Source organism: Hyla sarda, chromosome 7, assembly GCF_029499605.1.
Source record: "Hyla sarda isolate aHylSar1 chromosome 7, aHylSar1.hap1, whole genome shotgun sequence".
Lineage (NCBI taxonomy): Eukaryota > Metazoa > Chordata > Amphibia > Anura > Hylidae > Hyla > Hyla sarda.
In genome coordinates this window covers 191869817-191890151 of record NC_079195.1, presented here as the reverse complement: position 1 = coordinate 191890151, position 20335 = coordinate 191869817, and the positions used below count along the sequence as shown (strand labels likewise).

Sequence of the window (20335 nt, the reverse complement as noted above, 5' to 3'; positions counted from 1 at the left end):
CAAAACGAGAAAAAAAAATTATCAAAGGATTTAGACTGCTTTTTTCTGTCAAAATTTGTTGCAGTCTAAATATGTGCGACTTTTTTGCGACTTTCACTCTAGAAGATTTTTAGAACATGATGCATTCTAGTCAATTTTAGACGGAAAAATGCATTGGAAAATGCATTGGTGCTGAATTTATCAAAAGCGACTTTTCTGCAACAATTCGCATCGGCTGAAAGTACGCCGAAATGTCAGACCATGCTGGAGCAGGTTTAAATGCAGTCTAAAGCATAGATCCCGAAGTCTGTGCACAGAATTTATCAAGAGCCGTGTGACATTTGATAAATTTGGCGCACAATACACCGGCCTAACCCTCTGTAGTTTGGTCTATATTGATGCGGGACATAGACAGCTTTGATAAATCTCCCCCATTGTTTTTGTCCCAAAAAAGGGAATTTTTCTCTTTTAACTACATCTGGGCCTCATTCTCCTGGTTGGCTGATCTGCTGCTGGGTCTTGTATCAAGCAGCCTCTGCATACAGAACACAGCATTGTCAACCAAAGACGCAAAATTACAACGTAGCCAGATTTCCAAAACGAATAGCTGAAGTTTTTATTGCTTCACCATATAGTGTGATGTTTTGGCAATTATTCAAGCAATCCAGTACTTCTGCCATTGTAATATCAGCTATTTATTTCAGACATCTGGTTATGCCATGAGCTTCCTTCTTTGGTGGATTTGACTATGTGCGCGCTATGGATCTTGCCGTTGACTTTTCTTCTTCTTTGATACAATAAACAGCATCGAGAGACGATGGCAACCCATGTGTGAATTGGCCATTCAAATCTGCTCGTCATGTAGGGCCTCCAACTTCATGGTCCTTTGTGCAGCTGAAAGGGTCCATATACCCGCCCTGCCCAGTACACACCGTCTGCAGAGTATGTGTGTTTTCAGGGCACCATGTTCTCTATTAATACAGTAATCCTAGAATTTATCCAAAAACTATTTGCCTGAGTTGCCATGAATTTCCATCAATAAGCAATAATCGCACATTACAGTATCAATAAGCCGTTTGTCACAGCACTGGTCCAATGAAATATGAAAGTATGGACTAAGGTTCAATGGGTAACAATGATATGTTCTAGGACCTAAAATCTCAACATGTAACATGTGCACCGTCGTAAGCAAAAGCCATGTTAGGGAGTATGATCATCAGAGTCTTGGGTAGAGATACTAGGTTTAGAAACATCTCTATAAAAATAATGGGGGAGATTTATCAAAACCTGTGCAGAGGAAGAGTGGTGCAGTTGCCCATAGCAACCAATCAGATTGCTTCTTTCATTTTCCACAGGCCTCTTTAGAGGCCTGTGGAAAATGAAAGAAGCAATCTGATTGGTTGCTATGGGCAACCGCACCACTCTTCCTCTACACAGGTTTTGATAAATCTCCCCCAATATGATTGGCTACTCACCTCTATAGCTTAATTCGCTGTCACTGACTCCACAATCCTCTGTAGAACTCTCTTTCCCTGGCTTTCCTACACGTGATTTCCTCACACTTTTGTAGAATTGACCCCATCGCTGCCGGCCAGCATCCTTTTTCAGCCTTTTCTCTTTAGCTCTTCTGTTCTGGAACCAAACCTAAGGAGAGAGAAGGCCACATTCGTTTCTGAACAGAATGTACATGGAAAAAAAGGGTGATGACATAATGTTCTATAATATCAGATTAGCTCTATCATTTACGACCATAGATTATTAAAGCCAACCCTTGGGTGGCATTGGCCTGATATTCATTAGGGATGTTGCCAGTATAAGATAATTAAGGTGAATCTGAGACCTGACTCTGCCCTTTTTAGTGTCTGCTTAAAGTGTGGTATGGTAGACAGATGTAAGAATCCACATCTCCATTGTCTCAATGTATTGCAGATTTGTCCGCTTCAATGCTCCACAACTGAAGTGGACTCGTCTTGTGATACTCCAATTTGATATTCATGAGCCCAAGTAACCATTTCCAGTCCTTAAAGGGTAGCTCCCACCATCCTATTTTTTTTTTTTGCTAGCCCGTTTCCCCAACGGCACTAGCCCGTTCACTCCACCCCCCAACACCCCCCCCCCCCCCGCCCCGCCCCGCATACCCTGTTCCCTCATTACACTTGCAGTTACTGCAGAGTCAGGCAGCGGGCGAGCAGGGACAGCGGCGGCGGCGATGTGCGGGAGGAGTGGCCTCCCATCCAGTGGCCGGGGAGCCAATGCGCTCGCTCCCGCCTGTCTGATTGACAGGCAGGGAGCGAGTGCAACCGAACTGAAAAAAGACTGATTGCCACTCCAAAATCAGTCCTTTTTCAGTGGCCGGTTTTTAAATGTAAATTAAACCTTTTTAATGAAAAAAAAAATAATAAAAGTATATTAGAGATATATTGTAGTACATAAGTACTACAACATATCAAAAAATAAAGTTGGTGCCAGTGCCCATTTAATGGTCATGTTTGGGATGAAAACATCATTACTGGTAAAGTCCAAGGAATGATTCATTGGGGACAGGTCAAGAACAAGCCCTGTTGGTAGCCTAATGGTTTCAGAATGCTTTCCTATTGTTCTTTCCCTTATTGTGCCTTTGAAGATGGTATTTGGCACATCACCGTTTTTAGGTAGTCTGTAGCCTAGTATAGGCCTGCACCAGTGTCTAGTAGCCCCTTTTATTTAACAAAGGATTTCCAAAAACATTCCCCGTATGTTTTTTTTTCTTCCTAGTCTCCAGTCCACCCCTATACCTGCTGAGACTGGTCTCCAAAGCTATATGCAAATTCTGCTGGTTGTCATGTGATTTGGCAGCATCTGCATGAACTATTTGCAAGGCCAACTACAAGCCCGAAAAACTAATGTTGTGACCAAACCTTCAACACACATTAGGCCAATTAATAAAAAAAAATATATATGAAATTAACATTGCTCTATTGGTTTCAGAAGATACAGTTCATGTTACATGTAGTAGATACAACAATGTGTATATGCTTATTATATACATATGTGATCTACCTGCACAACACGCATGTCCAGTCCGGTCTCAGAGGATAGCTGTTCCCTCACATGCCGGGCCGGTTTGGGTGAATTTTTATATGCATTCTTTAACGTCTCGAGCTGTTTAGCTGTTATCGTGGTACGAGGCCTTTTAGCTCCACCCTCTGAATCATCTGAATAATAAAGGGATAGAAAATGTCATTATTTCATTACTTTCTCAATTTTTAAAAGGCACTCAACGTATCGAATGTTAGCCATATGGGTTGCATGTAGAGCCACTATTTAATATAGTTATTGCCATAATAAAAATAAAATGCAGACGATGTTAGATTTGCTATGGCTCCCCAGTAAACCTCTGAGCAGAAGGAACACAAAGTCTGGTTAATGACAAATCTATTGGTTTTATTTGGTTAATGAGATCCATACCTCAATGCAAACAACATTCTGAAGACCTGAGATACCCAAAGGGGTGTCCCACAGTGCTGCTGGGAAAATGTTCTATAGTCAAATGAGATAAAAATAAAACTTTTTAGCACAACCCTAGGTTTAGATGAAAAACCAACACTGTCAACCAACAACCAAAACCTCATCCCATCTGTGAATCATGGTTTGGGGCCACTTTGATGCCTCAGGGCTTGGACACATATCAGGGCTCAAGTCCTGCAGGAACTCATGGGAACGGAGTTCCTGCACTTTTTACACAGCAGGAACGCAGTTCCCATTAGCAGGAGTCCTGCAGGACCAGCCCTTAAAGGGGTACTCTGCCCCTAGACATCTTATCCCCTATCCAAAGTTTAGGGGATAAGATGTCTGATCGCGGGGGTCCTACTGCTGGGGACCCCCGCGATCTCGGCTGCAGAGTGAGCTTTGTTCCATGCCAGATGACTGGGGATGTGGGGCAGAGGCTCATGACGTCACAGTAATGCCCCCTCAATACGATTCTATGGGAGGGGGCAGTCATGCCTCCTCCCATAGACTTGCATTGAGGGGCTGTGACTTCACGAGCCTCCGGCGCTTCACCCAACGCTCTAAACGAACGCCGGGTGCAGCAGGGAGAACGTGGTGGTCCCCAGCGGCGGATAGGGTATAAGATGTCTAGTACCCCTTCAAGTGAAAATCTTGGGTGAGTTCCCACACTTTTTTCCCCAGGACTTGACCCCTGACACATATGATTCAGTGAGGACTTCAAAAGGTGTAAGAAAACATTTCACAGATTGTATGGAAGAGGTGTTAGGTTTTGCCTTGTTGCATCACCCAACAGCACAAGTAAATAAATTGAAATGGTTGAAAAAGGGTATGTGTGTTTTTTAAATGACCAAGTCATGATCTTGGCCTTAAAGGGGTATTCCCGGAAAAAAAAATGTGTATATATATATATATATATATATATATATATATCAACAGGCTCCAGAAAGTTCAACAGATTTGTAAGTTACTTTTATTAAAAAATCTTAATCCTTTCAGTACTTATGAGCTGCTGAAGTTGAGTTGTCCTTTTCTGTCTAAGTGCTCTCGGGAACTGTCCAGAGTAGAAGTAAATCCCCATTGCAAACCTCTTCTACTCTGTGCAGTTCCCGAGACAAACAGAGATGTCAGCAGAGAGCACTGTTGCCAGACAGCAAAGAACAACTCAACTTCAGCAGCTGGTAATTATTGGAAGGATTAAGATTTTTTTAATAGAAGTAATTTACAAATCTGTTTAACTTTCTGGAGCCAGTTGAAATAAAAAATAAAAAAATAAAGTTTTCTCCTGGAATACCCCTTTAACCCTTTTGGGATACTGTGGTATATGCTAAGGAGGGCTGTGCTGACAGGGCATCCCATAAATATTAATAAACTGAATATATTTGCAGGGAGGATCAGTATAAAATTCCGTCTCATATTTTTTGGATCTACAGGAAATGTTTGGTCGAGGTGATTGGGTGTATAGATTATTAAATGTAGGGTTCACCTCACTTTTGCTCCCTGCACTGTGGATGTTAACCGAATGTGTTCAATAAACATATGAGCAGTACAACAGTTTGTAAGTTTTTAGTTTAGGTAGAATGTGTTTGTTTTTAAATAAACATTAGGTAACAATCAGACCACATGTTATTATTAATAATCAATGCAGAAAGGCAAGTAGTTCCAGCTGGTTCACTTACTTTATGGTAACTGTATTGTATTCCCACCATTACATGATGCTGCAGGAGCAGCCGGTGTCAGAAGTGCTGTTGGTGGGGGTGCAGCTATAGGGGATGCAGGGGTAGCACCGGGGCCATAGTACCTAAGGGGGCCAAAATGCTTCTCTGTCACATAACAAGATACCAGTATTATAAATAACACATGGTAGGTGGGGGAAGTTACACCTTCTTTTGACATATTTTAGGGCGACCAACCATCCTATTTAATGTGTGTGACAATGCCAGATCTCCAGATAAATATAATCTAAACTACGTACACTGAATGTCCTATTGTATTTGCTAGGAATATTTTTTTTATACTATGTATTTTCATGGTACTAATGACAAATGACAATGTTTTTCCCTTTAAAGGAAGTTATTATGTATTTCTGGCCAACTTTTTTCTTCTAATTCATGGATTGAATGTATCATAATTCAAGAACTATCATCATCATTCACCGCTGTACATGACGAATAGCGCATCTAGGAAGAGGCATCACCTATTCCAGAAAGTGGTCGTTCTCTGGTTGGACGCTGCCAGTGATGATGTCATCAAACCAATTACTTCATTTTATTTTCAATCAAACACTTGGCTAAGAACAAGTCGAAGCAAAATTGAACTATATATACATGGTACTCACCTAAGTACTCTACTAAGTAGTGTATATTGTATTATTTAATTACATTTTGCATAGAAACACATTCCATCTGTAACACTGTAAAACTTCTCAAATTTATAAACTTTACATAGCATTTCTAGTTTTTTTTACAGATATACCTACACACATTAAAGGGGTACGCCGCTGCTCAGCATTTGGAACAGACTGGAGTCAGGAGCTCATGACGCCATAGCCCCGCCCCATCATGATGTCACGCCCCGCCCCCTCAATGCAAGTCTATGGGAGGGGGCGTGACGGTGTCACGCCCCCTCCCATAGACTTGCATTGAGGGGGCAGGGCTGTGACATAATTGGGGGTGGGGCTATGACGTCACGAGCTCCAGGCACAGGCTCCAGCAACGGAGAACCCTTCAAGGGAAATGTATTAACACCTGTGCAGAGGAAAAAGTTGACCAGTTGCCCATAGCAACCAATCAGCTTCTTTTATCTTTCAGAGGCCCTTTAAAAAATGAAAGTTGTTATAGGCAACTGTTCAATCTTTCCTCTGCACAGGTTTTAATAAATCCCCCCCCCCCCCATTGTTTTTGAAAGTGGGCATGCAAGGCTGGATTATAGGGAGGCATGTACCCAGGGACCTCCATCATCTACCCTTCCTGATAGTCTTTGGATGATCCTATCCTGCCTAGAGGTAATAGAAATGGATATAAATGTGCTCATACACCTCAGACTAAAGTTGTATCGGTAGGTTCGGCCACCTGTTTAAGGTGTATGGCAGCCTCCCAACTGTCCGTCAACAGATGATGTCGGAGAAGAGACGGGTTGGGCATATTGGATTTTCCCTTCTCAACCCTATTGTTCTGGAAGCAAGGAGCTGTTGCCAGAGCTGTCTGACTGCAGCTTACCCTTCCCATAGACGATATATGAATGTTCAGCCGTGCCAAATAGTCAAGGCCTCTGAAAAGTGAAAGAAGCAATCTGATTGGTTGCTATGTGCAACTCAGCAACTTTTCCTCTTGACAGGTTTTGATAAATCTCCCCCTTTCAGTACAAAAACAGTCCAATGTCAATTTCCGCCTAACATTACAGAGGAAGTTAGATTACCAATGATCACACACCGATCAAGCCCAACCGATCAAACCAACCATGCATAGAAGCCACCAAAGAAAAAACATTTTTCTTTCTACTAAATTGAAATGCAGCTTTAGATGTCAAATGTGGAGTGATACATTTTCCAGGATATACCAATACAAGATAAACAATTTCTTACCGTTCTGTTTTGCCGTCTCATAGTCCTCTTTACAGACTAACCGCCCATCCTCCATGAGGTAAAACTCATCTCCGGTGGCCAGCTGTCGACTACAGATGATGCAGGAGAAGCAGTGTAAATGATATACAAAGTCTTGGGCTTTCCGTACCACTTGGGTTGGAGGGATCCCCTGTTGGCAGGCTGTACACTTGGTTCCAAATCGTCTGGTAAAGATAAATATTAGAGATTGCTAAAGAAACCATAAAAAGTACCGTAGTCAGAAAATATATTTTTATTGACGTCTCCATTTACTTTTCAACTCTTGGGTGTATGTCCACTGCAGGGTGGTCAAGCTTTAGTAGCCCACTGGTTGGCCAAGGGTTTGACACCACATAGGGCTCCTTATACAAAAGGGCCCTAAAAGTTCTGCAGAAGATATTTAGGGTTGACTTTGGATGCAATATTTTACCTTTAGGATCTATCTGTTATGATCTAATACATGAATAACCAATGAGCCTTTATTGGTGATATGACCTGTGTCTACGGTGTCGGAGAATGTGATCTTTATCAGTGACCTCCTCTCAGTTATTTCCCACATTCATGCTGATTCCGCTCAGCTCTATCATATACTTTAGTCACACTTCATAGCCTTGGGGGTTTTGCTACAAAGTGTCTAAGTTTGATTTTAAAACGTATATATACATACACACACACACTGCTCAAAAAAATAAAGGGAACACTTAAACAACACAATGTAACTCCAAGTCAATCACACGTCTGTGAAATCACACTGTCCACTCAGGAAGAAACACTGATTGACAATCAATTTCACATGTTGTTGTGCAAATGGAACAGACAACAGGTGGAAATTATAGGCAATTAGCAAGACACCCCCCAATAAAGGAGTGGTTCTGCAGGTGGTGACCACAGACCACTTGTCAGTTCTTATGCTTCCTGGCTGACGTTTTGGTCACTATTGAATGCTGGCGGTGCTTTCACTCTAGTGATAGCATGAGATGAAGTCTACAACCCACACAAGTGGCTCAGGTAGTGCAGGCTCAGGTAGTGCAGCTCATAATACTGGAATATACCATCTATTCCAGTACATATCGACTGTGGATGTTGAGAGGGATTTGTATTACATTTTTTCTTATAATCCTTTTTCTATGAACTGAGGCCCCTTATACAGCTAAAGTCCTGGGCCCCCAATGCCTCACCCCGAATCTGCCCCACAGCCTGCCCCCAATATTATTTTCTAATTAGATTATAGCACAGTAAGACAATGTAACACAGTGTGATAAGAAAAAATTGTAGCCAGCTGTCCGCTTATGTAGACTTGAATCCAAGCACTCAGTGTATGTATTCTAGAAGTCAGGATGATGCCGAGCCGTTCCCTCAGTACAGTGCAATGCAAGAAAAAATCCCAAAGACAGGGAAGGGTATCCTGCTCCCAGAAAAAATTATAATAAAAAGTCCAAAATTAAAATGAATCCATTTAAAAGAAAAAATATATAGGCATGAATGAAAAAACACCCAGCGAGATAAAATCACAACGCTGACGCGTTTTTGACAATTTGGTCCTTAGTCATGGCACCGTGCCTAAGGACTAAATGGTCCGAAACGCGTTGGCATTGTGATTTTGTGAGAAATGAATGGAGTGCATGCCCTCTACCGGTAGATGACACGTGCTCCTCCGTGAGAGCCTGGGTCCTGTTCTGGAGGTTGTGGTGGGGTCCCAGTGGTCAGACACCCCCCGTGATCAGCTACTTATCACCTACCTGTGGATAGGGATAAGTTCATTTTGGCTGGAGTTCTCCTTTAAATTTTAAATGTTTACTGCTGTTTATTCAATAATGCAAAACGGTATTTGTGTTGTTTCTAAACAGAAGGGAAATAAGAACAAATTCTAGTAAACAGCCTTAAAATGGCCGTCCCTGTTAATGGCTGGTATAATATAAAAAGTATTTCTTCACTATTGATTCAGGAAATGTTAATTCCCGGTGACAGGGCCGCTTTAAATGTAATTAAGCGTAACCCCAGAATAAATGTTCCTGACTGTTACACTTGGCCCCTGTGTCTGAATCCTTCCAAGCTTCTTGACATTCTAAGCATCAAGACGGTGACGGCTTCCAGCTATCTCGGTACTTCCAAGGATAAACCCCGCATTGCTGGGATTACATTTTCAAGGCTGTGGAGAATATGTTCAGTAATACAGGCCATTTGAGTATCAGTATTAGACTATAACAAACGCCGCCTAGAAATACAAGGCAGCTATCTACAGCAATGATTACAGAGGTTAGGATGACCACCGGCGAAGGAGGGGCGCCAATGTGAGGAGATTGCTTTAAATATTCTGTGTCATAGGGCACCGATGGGTTTAGACTGTGAATGCCTAAGACCGCGTGCTCTGTCTTTGTATTTAGGTAAAAGGCCATAACACCATTCGGAATATCATGTCTGTTCTTTATTGTTGCTTAGAAACGTTTCTTTCTGATGCTATATATACTTGTGAGATGTATTTATTGTATTCATATTATCAGTTCACTTATATTGGGCTAGCTGGCAATGGTGAAATACTCCAAGAAAGAGGCATTAAACATGAGCCAACATCACTGATGGCTATAGTCATGATAACTCATTATGACTGACTGAGAAACATTGGAAATACTGTAGAAACCAAACATTACATCTATCATATATTGTCTTCTATAGCAGTGTTTCCCAACCACTGTGCCTCCAGCTGTGGCAATCTCTACAGTCCAAGATCAAGAGATGTACCAGAAGTCCCTTAGACTTGCATGGGACAAAAAAAAAAAAACCTGCCCTCGTATAAGGGGATGGGTTAGGGTTCATTTAATTCTACTATAGTTGTAGTTGATACATAAGAACAAAGTGTACGAAGTTTCATTCAAATATCTCCAGCCATGTGAAAGTTATGCTGAAACATACATACAGTATATATATATATATGTTAAGCTAGATAGCTGGATATATATCTGTATCTATCTATCTATCTATCTATCTATCTCATGTCTATCTATCTATTTATCTCAGCAAACAAAATGTAGAGCAGCGCCCAAGTAGATAGTAGATGGTGCAAGCAGCGATGAAAAGATCCTAGGTCAAGGTAGGTAACACATCCAAGAAGAGGCTGCAGCACTCAAGGTTATGAGTGTAAAAAAGGTGTTTATTCCATATCAATACAAAAAGTGCAACGTTTCTGCTGCCAGTGCAGCCTTATCTATTTATCTCATATATATCTATCTCATTTCTATCTATCTCATATCTATCTATATCATATCTCTCTATCTATCTCATATCTATCTATCTCATATCTATCTATCTATCTCATATCTATCTATCTATCTATCTATCTCATATCTATCTATCTATCTCATATCTATCTATATCATATCTCTCTATCTATCTCATATCTATCTATCTATCTGTCTATGTCATATTGATCTTTCTATCTGTCTATCTCATATCTATCTATCGATCTATCTATTTCATATCTATCTATCTCATATCAATTGCCTATCTATCTAGCAACAAGAGAATACAGCAGCACACTGCTAGCACAAAGATACAGATAAAACATGAACTTCTAAACAGCTATAGTGCAAAAAATGAAAAAGTGAGGTACTTAGCTCACAATTTGGCGGCCAAATTAGTTAGTGCTGGCTAACTTATCCTTGTTTATCTATCTCATATCTATCTATTTCATATCTATCTATCTCATATCTATCTCATAGCTATCTATTTTATATCTATCTATTTTATATCTATCTATCTCCTATTTATCTATCTGTCTATCTCATATCTATCTATCTCATATCTATCTATCTCATATCTATCTATCTATCTATCTCATATTTATCTATCTGTCTATCTCATATCTATCTATCTCATATCTATCTGTCTATCTCATATTTATCTATCTGTCTATCTCATATCTATCTATCTCATATCTATCTATCTCATATCTATCTGTCTATCTCATATCTATCTATCTCATATCTATCTATCTCATATCTATCTGTCTATCTCATATTTATCTATCTGTCTATCTCATATCTATCTATCTCATATCTATCTATCTCATATCTATCTGTCTATCTCATATCTATCTATCTCATATCTATCTATCTCATATCTATCTGTCTATCTCATATTTATCTATCTGTCTATCTCATATCTATCTATCTATCTCATATCTATCTATCTATCTCATATCTATCTATCTATCTCATATCTATCTATCTCATATCTATCTCATATCTATCTATCTATCTCATATTTATCTATCTGTCTATCTCATATCTATCTATCTCATATCTATCTATCTCATATCTATCTGTCTATCTCATATCTATCTATCTCATATCTATCTGTCTATCTCATATTTATCTATCTGTCTATCTCATATCTATCTATCTATCTCATATCTATCTATCTATCTATCTCATATCTATCTATCTCATATCTATCTATCTATCTCAATCTCATATCTATCTATCTATCTCATATCTATCTATTTTATATCTATCTATCTAATATTTATCTATCTGTCTATCTCATATCTATCTATCTATCTCATATCTATCTATCTATCTATCTCATATCTATCTATTTTATATCTATCTATCTCATATTTATCTATCTCATATCTATCTATCTATTTCATATCTATCTATCTCATATCTATCTATCTATCTCATATCTATCTGTCTATCTTATATCTCTCTATCTATCTATCTCATATCTATCTATCTATCTCATATCTATCTGTCTATCTCATATTTCTCTATCTATGCCCCTATATCATTCCATAACTTATCCAGATGAAGACATGTAATATTTGAGGGTCACGTGTAAAATAAGTCATAGATCTTCCATGGTGGTGGACAATTTATAAGCGTGTGCTTTGGTCTAATACTTTATTTCTGGATTGGTTCAATATTCCTTTAACCATATTTTTAAAGAATTTTTGGAGATGTTTTTTTCTCATTTTCCATTTTACTATCTATATTGTAAAATAATCCTGAAATCTCTTGCAGTTTTCACTCTCTCAGCCTAATAATAAGCTGATACTTCATTTTCTGAAAAGAAAACTTTTTAGCAGCCTCCTCATTATCATCACAGACAGGATTACACGTGCTATATTTTGCTGCGTATTTGCGGCTGTGTATTTTCCTACACATTGAAGTACGGCACATGGGACTCGACCCTTACAGGGAAAAGTGACACCAGTATATAGATAAATGGGATCAAGCCATTCACAATAGGTGATGGTCAGAGCTTAAGCACCCCATCCCTGCACACTGACCTCCTTACGGGTCACAGAGCATACCTACAAAACACTCCCATAGATAGATGATAGATAGATAGATAGATAGATAGATAGATAGATAGATAGATAGATACGAGATAGAAAGATAGAAGATAATACTATCTATCTATAGATAGATATGAGATAGATAGATGATAGATAGATATGAGATAGATAGATAGATATGAGATAGATAGATAGATAGATAGATGATAGATAGATGATAGATAGATATGAGATGATAGATAGATAGATACGAAATGGATAGATATAGATAGATAGAAGATAATACTATCTATAGATAGATATGAGATAGATAGATAGATAGATATGAGATAGATAGATAGATATGAGATAGATATGAAATAGATAGATAGATATGAGATAGACAGATAGATAGATATGAGATAGATAGATAGGTGAATAGATAGATAGATATGAGATAGATAGATAGATAGATGATAGATAGATGATAGATAGATATGAGATGATAAATAGATAGATAGATACGAAATGGATAGATATAGATAGATAGAAGATAATACTATCTATAGATAGATATGAGATAGATAGATAGATAGATAGATATGAGATAGATAGATATGTGATAGATAGATAGATATGAGATAGATAGATATGAGATAGATATGAAATAGATAGATAGATATGAGATAGACAGATAGATAGATATGAGATAGATAGATAGGTGAATAGATAGATAGATATGAGATTATCTATCTATTTATCATCTCATATCTATCTATTTATCGATATGAAATAGATAGATATAGATAGAAGACAATACTATTTATAGATAGATAGATATGAGATAGATAGATAGATATGAGATAGATAAAGATGTTTAATTTTTCATCCATTGTGACATTGGGATGGATAATCTTTTTAGGCCATTAGATTGCCTTCTGAATCTGGCTTAAGCTTTGAGTTACATGTAAATACCATCAGTATTATGGGCGATGATCATAGGATTTATATCCATGGTGTAGGACGCATTTATTGTTACATGTATAACATTATCTAAATGTTCAAGAAACCAGGACTGCACTCACCCAATTTCAACGGAGCTTTATTACAACATTCCAGGGGAGCAGATGTGTGGAGGGAGGCCGGGGACGTGCATCAGAACAGGCTGTTTCACGCTAATACAAGCGCTTCTTCAAGCCGGTATACCGGCTTGAAGAAGCGCTTGTATTAGCGTGAAACAGTCTGTTCTGGTGTACGTCCTGCATCAATGTTTACACATGGTTAAATATACGCTCCACCACTGCTCTCCTTTACTGAAGCCGCAGCCTTAGTCCTGTTAGTCCCGGGCCACTTTTTTCTTTTGGTTGATAACATTATCTAAGGTTGATGTTTGCGATTTAGTAGTCAAGTTTTCCCACTACACTATGGAATTACTTAGAGACAACATTACAGGTTTACATAATCCAAAGCCACCAAATCTAAATGAATGAAGTTACAGGAGTCTTAGCAAGGAGAAAGCTGCAGCAACCAAAACATGTCACACAATCCAGGGGAAGACTTTCAGCTGCATATACACATAGTACAGAACAGATCATCAAAACTGGTTGCATTATTCATCTGGTGCAATTTGCACCAAAAAATATGGCTCACATGACTAGCACCACATCAATGTGATTAAGTTACTTCTCCAAAAAATGTTGTATCTCAAATGACAAGGGGGCGGGGCATACTGGAAAATTAGCTTGGCTTTCGTAAAAGGAGCATGGTTTATATGTGCCCAAAATTTGGTGTAAACATATCCCTGATAATCTAAATATGCATCAGATTTAAACAGTCTGGGAAGGCCTGGAAAGAAATGGAAAACTTGAGGGGGAAAAATGTTTTTCATCTTTTTCCAAAGCCATGAAGACAAGCTAATCCTGTAATACAATTCAAATACTGAGAATGCAATTTTTTAAAGAAGAGTAATAAGCATTTCTGTCTCTAGGGGCGCTGTGGGGAAAAGGTTTGAGTTTAATTCGGATGTGGCTGGGCCCCATCTTGTTGGTATTAGAGCATTTGATGTTTCTGTCCTTTCATATCGGCCTGAATTGACATCTATTTTATTTCTATTAATGTTCTCCCCATCACAGCCAATATTCTCCCCCATTACAGATGATGTTCTCCCACATCACAGACAATATTTTCCCTCATTACAGATAATGTTCTCCCCCCATCACAGATAATGTTCTCTTCCGCATCATAGATAATGTTTTTCCCCATCAGAGATAATGTTCTCCCCCATCACAGATAATGTTCTGCCTTATCACAGATAGGGTTAACCCTCATCACAGATAATGTTCTCCCCATCACAGATAATGTTCTGCCTTATCCCAGATAGGGTTCATCCTCATCACAGATAATGTTCTCCCACATGACAGACAATGTTCTCCCACATGACAGATAATGTCCTCCCTATCATACATAATGTTCTCCCCCATCACAGATAATGTTTTTCCCCATCACAGCTAATCTAACTAAACTACCTTATGGATTTATGCAGGTCAAACAACAAGGGGGTGGGGCTTACTGAAAAGTAAGCCTGGCTTCAGTAGAAGGAGCGTGGTTTATAAGTGCCCAAAATTTGGTCACAACTTATCCCTTACAATCTAAATATGAAGCACATTTTTAAACAGCCAGGGAAGGCCCGGGGAAAAAAAACTTAAAAATTGAGAAAACTATACTTATTTTTATCGTTTTCCAAAGCCGTGAAGACAAATAAATCCTGGAATACAATTCAAATACTGAGAATAGAATTTTTAAAGAAGAACAATAAGCATTTCTGTCTCTAGGGGCTCCTCAGAGAAAAGGTTGAATTTAGTTTGCTTGTGGCTGGGCTCCATCTTGTTGGTATTACAGCAGTTGATGTTTCTTTCTTTTCAGATCAGCCTTCTACCTATCTTTACATTACACAAAATGTTCTCTCCCATTACACATAATGGTCTACTCCATCACAGATATCGTTCTCCCCTATAACAGATTATGTTCTCCCACATCACAGATTATGTTCTCCCCCATCACACATAATGTTCTCTCCCATTACACGCAATGGTCTCCTCCATCCCAGATATCGTTCTCCCCTATAACAGATAATGTTCTCCCCCCCCCCATCACAACTATTGCACTGTCTACTACCATATGGATTCTTGGTAATTCACTTAAAGAGAATCTGCCGGCTCTATATCATGCACAGAGCTGCAGACATGGGCGAATAGCTAATAGGGAGATAAAACAAATGATACCTCTTAGCTGATGGCTGCTTGCAAAGTTTTAAAATCAAGACTTGTAAAGGCTGGGCTGAGCTGCAGCACACACGCCTCCTCCCTCCCCCACCCCTACCTGCTGTTCATGATTGATATACAGAGCCTGATGTTGGAAGCCAAACCCTGTACATCAATGCAGGGAGGGGTGGTGGTATGGGGCCATCCCATTTTGAAATCTACCCAACCCCCACAGAGCATTGGCTTTGTGCTGCCTGATGTGCTGTACTACATACAATTAAAAGAGTGACAAAATGTTATGTACATCTTATTGGAGAAGCTCTTCAAACAAAATGAGTTGTCTTTCTTATATCAGAACATTCAGAACCCCTGCAGTATTTTGCACCCCACTACTAATTATATTGGGATGCAGGTTGGACATTCATGTCCTATCCTGGGACCACCATTTTTTTAAAGGAATACTGTAGAGGAATATAACATCCCCTATCCGAAGGATAGGGGATAAGTTATAGATCTCGGGGGTCCGGCCGCTGGGACCCCCATGATCTCTTGTACAGGGCCGCGGCAGTCCGCAGGAAGGGGGTGTTCCGTCCCCAGATGACATGGCGGCTGACACACCCCCTCCATGTATCCTATAGAGATACATGGAGGCCCCAATACCACCACCTGCATTGATGTACAGGGTTTGACTTCCAACATCAGGCTCTGTATATCAATAATGAACAGCAGGTAGGGGTGGGGGAGGGAGGAGGTGTGTGTGCTGCAGCTCACCCCAGCCTTTACAAGTCTGCCGCAGCTTCCTGCTGGGGATGGCACAGCGCTTCTTGTGGACTGCCGCGGCCCCGTACAGGAGATCGCAGGGGTCCCAGAGGTCGGACTCCCCGTGATCTATAACTTTCCCCTTTCTAAAGGATAAGGGATAAGTTATATTCCACTAAAGTACTCCTTTAAGGATGGATAACCCATTTAAAGGGGTTATCCACCATAAGGTGATTTTAGTACGTACCTGCCAGACAGTAATGGACATGCTTAGGAAGGATCTGCGCTTGTCTTGGGGCTAACTGGCTATGTTGTGAGATTACCAGAACACTGTGGCTAGATTTTTGTGATCTGGTATTTTCTGTTTGACTTTTCTTTTTTTGACTACAAATCCCACAATTCCATTTTCCTCCCTCCCACACATCAGCCACTCCACCCATTGAAACATAAATGAGCTGCATCCATCAAAAGACCTGTGGTTTTCAATCAGTGTGCCTACAGCTGTTGCATTAGTTGCAGATTGATCTCTTTCACCAAGCGATCGCTCCACCCATTGAAGCAGACAGGCTCCCTGTCATCAGCTGACTAGTGAGTCAGGTCTCGGCCGCATTGCAAGCTGGGAAAAATCTGAGACAACAGTCTTTTTATATGCTGGTAAAAATTTATATTGGGGTGAAAATCACAGAAGAATTGTGAGAAAACCATCATACACAGGTACAGACACTATATTATGAACTACGCTAACTTTACAGCCCCTGTAGCATAGTCAAATAATACCCCTTTAACCAGTACAGGACCCAGGGCGTATGGATACGCCTTCTGTACCTGGGTCTTAAGGACCCAGGGCGTATCTGCACGCCCGTGGGAATTCCGGTCCCCTCCGCGCTGTGGGTGGGGACCGGACCGGGGTGACTGCTAATATCGATCAGCAGGCCCCCCGTGCAAATGCCCAGGGGGGTCATCAGACCCCTCATATCGGCGATCGGCGCAAATCGAAGTGAATTCACTCTTGCGATTTGCGCCTATTCCGGGTCATACGGTCACCCGATATATAAGGGGGATCAGGGTTTTCCATGACACCTACGATCCCCCTGAAAGGATAGGAGTGAGGTGGCAGGGGTGCCACCCCTCCTATCACTGCTATTGGTCATCAAAAGCGACGACCAATAGCAGATCAGGTGGGGGGGTTAACTTTCGTTTTCCCCGTTCGGCCCACCAACAATAGGCGGGGCAGAACGGGGAAACCGAAGGGGACCGGGCACCGAAGTCCACTTACCGATCTGTGGAGGCAGCGGGACACGATCGGCTGCGGTGATCGGCGGGCGGCGATGTCGTGCGGCTGGCTCCCTGGATCCTACGGAAGCCGGTGAGTTGCCTAGAAACATCTGGAGGGCTACAGTTTGGGACCACTATACAGTGGTCTCTACACTGTAGCCCTCCAGATGTTACAAAACTACAACTCCCAGCATGCCCAGACAGCTGTTTGGGCATGCTGGGATTTTCAGTTTTGCAACAGCTGGAGGTCTACAATTTAGAGACCACTGCACAGTGATCTCTATACTGTGGCCCTCTAGATCTTGCAAAACTACAACTCCTAGCATGCCCACACAGCTGTTTGCTGTCTGGGCATGCTGGGATTTGCAGTTTTGCAACATCTGGAGGTCCACAGTTTGGAGATCAGTGTGCAGTGGTCTCCAGCTGTAGCCCTCCAGATGTTGCAAAACTGCAAATCCCAGCATGCCCAAACAGCATACAGCTGGGAGTTGGGAGTTGTAGTTGCGTAACTCCAGCTGTTGCATAACTACATCTCCCAGCATGCCCTTCGGCAATCAGTACATGCTGGGAGTTGTAGTTTTGCAACAGCTATAGGCACACTGGTTGGAAAATACTGAGTTAGGTAACAGAACCTAACTGAGGGTTTTCCAACCAGTGTGCCTCCAGCTGTTGCAAAACTACAACTCCCAGCATGCACGGTCTGTCAGTAATGCTGGGAGTTGTAGTTTTGAAACAGCTGGAGGTTTCCCCCCCCCCCCCCCCCATGTGAATGTACAGGGTACATTCACACAGGCAGGTTTACAGTAAGTTTGCTGCTTCAAGTAAGAGCTGCGGCAAATTTTTCGACGCGGAGCAAATTTCTAGTGGGAAGCTCACTGCAAGCCTCTGCCAGTGCGAATGTACCTTAAAAACACTACACTTCACTAACACATAATAAAGGGTAACACACTACATATACACCCTATTACACTGTCCACCCTAATAAAAATGAAGAACCTATTGTACGGCAGTGTTTCCAAAACGGAGCCTCCAGCTGTTACAAAACAACAACTCCCAGCATTTCTGGACAGCCACTGACTGTCCAAGCATGCTGAGAGTTTAGCAACAGCTGGAGGCACCCTGTTTGGGAATCACTGGCGTAGAATACCCCTATGTCCACCCCTGTGCAATCCCTAATTTAGTCCTCAAATGTGCATGGTACTCTCTCAATTTGGAGCCCTGTCGTATTTCAAGGAAACAGTTTAGGGCAAAATGAGAGCCAGGTGGCCAAAGAAAGCAAAACTAATCCTAAATATTTTTTTAGATATATAAATGCAAAAAAACCAAGGACAGAGCATGTAGGACCCCTTAATAATAATAATGGGGAGGTTGTCACTGGCGATCAGGAGAAGGCGGAGCTACTGAATGGGTTCTTTAGTTCTGTATATACTATGGAAGAAGGAGGAGCTGACATTGGCCAGGTCAGTGCTGGTAACACATCATGTAATGTACTGAACTGGCTTAATGTAGAGATGGTACAAGGTAAGTTAAGTAATATAAATGTAAGCAAATCTCCAGGACCGGATGGACTACACCCAAGAGTTCTTAGAGAGGTAAGTTCAGTAATATCTGTACCCTTGTTCATGATATTTAGAGATTCTCTGGTGTCTGGTATTGTGCCAAGGGACTGGCGCAAGGCGAATGTGGTACCAATCTTCAAGAAGGGCTCTAGGTCTTCGCCAGGAAACTATAGACCGGTAAGTCTAACGTGCATTGTGGGTAAATTGTTTGAAGGACTTATAAGGGATTACATACAGGAATACATAGGGGATAATAGTAGTATAAGTGATAGCCAGCATGGGTTTACTAAGGATAGAAGTTGTCAAACCAATCTAATTTGCTTTTATGAAGAGGTGAGTAGAAGCCTTGACAGAGGAATGACTGTGGATATAGTGTTTCTGGATTTTGCTAAAGCGTTTGACACTGTCCCTCATAGACGTCTGACCGGTAAGTTAAGGTCTTTGGGCTTGGAAACTTTAGTTTGTAACTGGATTGAACACTGGCTCATGGATCGTACCCAGAGAGTGGTGGTCAATGATTCGTACTCTGATTGGTCCCCGATAATTATTGGTGTACCCCAAGGTTCAGTACTGGGCCCGCTGTTGTTTAATTTATTTAGCAATGATATAGAGGATGGTATTAACAGCTCTGTTTCTATCTTTGCAGATGACACCAAGCTTTGTAGCACAGTACAGTCTATAGAGGATGTGCATAAGTTACAAGATGACTTGGATAGACTAAGTGTCTGGGCATCCACTTGGCAAATGAGGTTCAATGTGGATAAATGTAAAGTTATGCATCTGGGTACTAATAACCTGCATGCATCGTATGTCGTAGGGGGTGTTAAGCTTGCAGAGTCACTGTAGAGAAGGATCTGGGTCTACTTGTAGATCACAGACTTCAGAATAGCATGCAATGTCAGGCTGCAGCTTCCAAAGCCAGCAGGATATTGTCATGTATCAAAAGAGGCATGGACTCAAGGGACAGGGACATAATACTCCCCCTTTATAAAGCATTGGTACGGCCTCACCTGGAATATGCTGTTCAGTTTTGGTCACCAGTCCATAAAAGGGAGACTGTGTTGCTGGAAAGGGTGCAGAGACGCGCGACTAAACTAATATGGGGCATGGAACATCTTAGCTATGAGGAGCGATTAAA

General features: G+C 40.9%; 1 protein-coding gene across 1 annotated transcript in view; it reads right to left on the bottom strand.

The window, feature by feature from the left end:
- LHX4 (LIM homeobox 4) overlaps nt 1–20335 on the bottom strand; it is a 61153-nt gene that overhangs the window by 3984 nt on the left and 36834 nt on the right. The window contains exons 3-5 of the mRNA XM_056530015.1: nt 7049–7251; nt 3019–3173; nt 1455–1623 (exon numbers count right to left, since the gene is read on the bottom strand). Coding sequence (XP_056385990.1) covers nt 1455–1623; nt 3019–3173; nt 7049–7251 — 527 coding nt within the window. The remainder of the gene's footprint in view (nt 1–1454; nt 1624–3018; nt 3174–7048; nt 7252–20335) is intronic.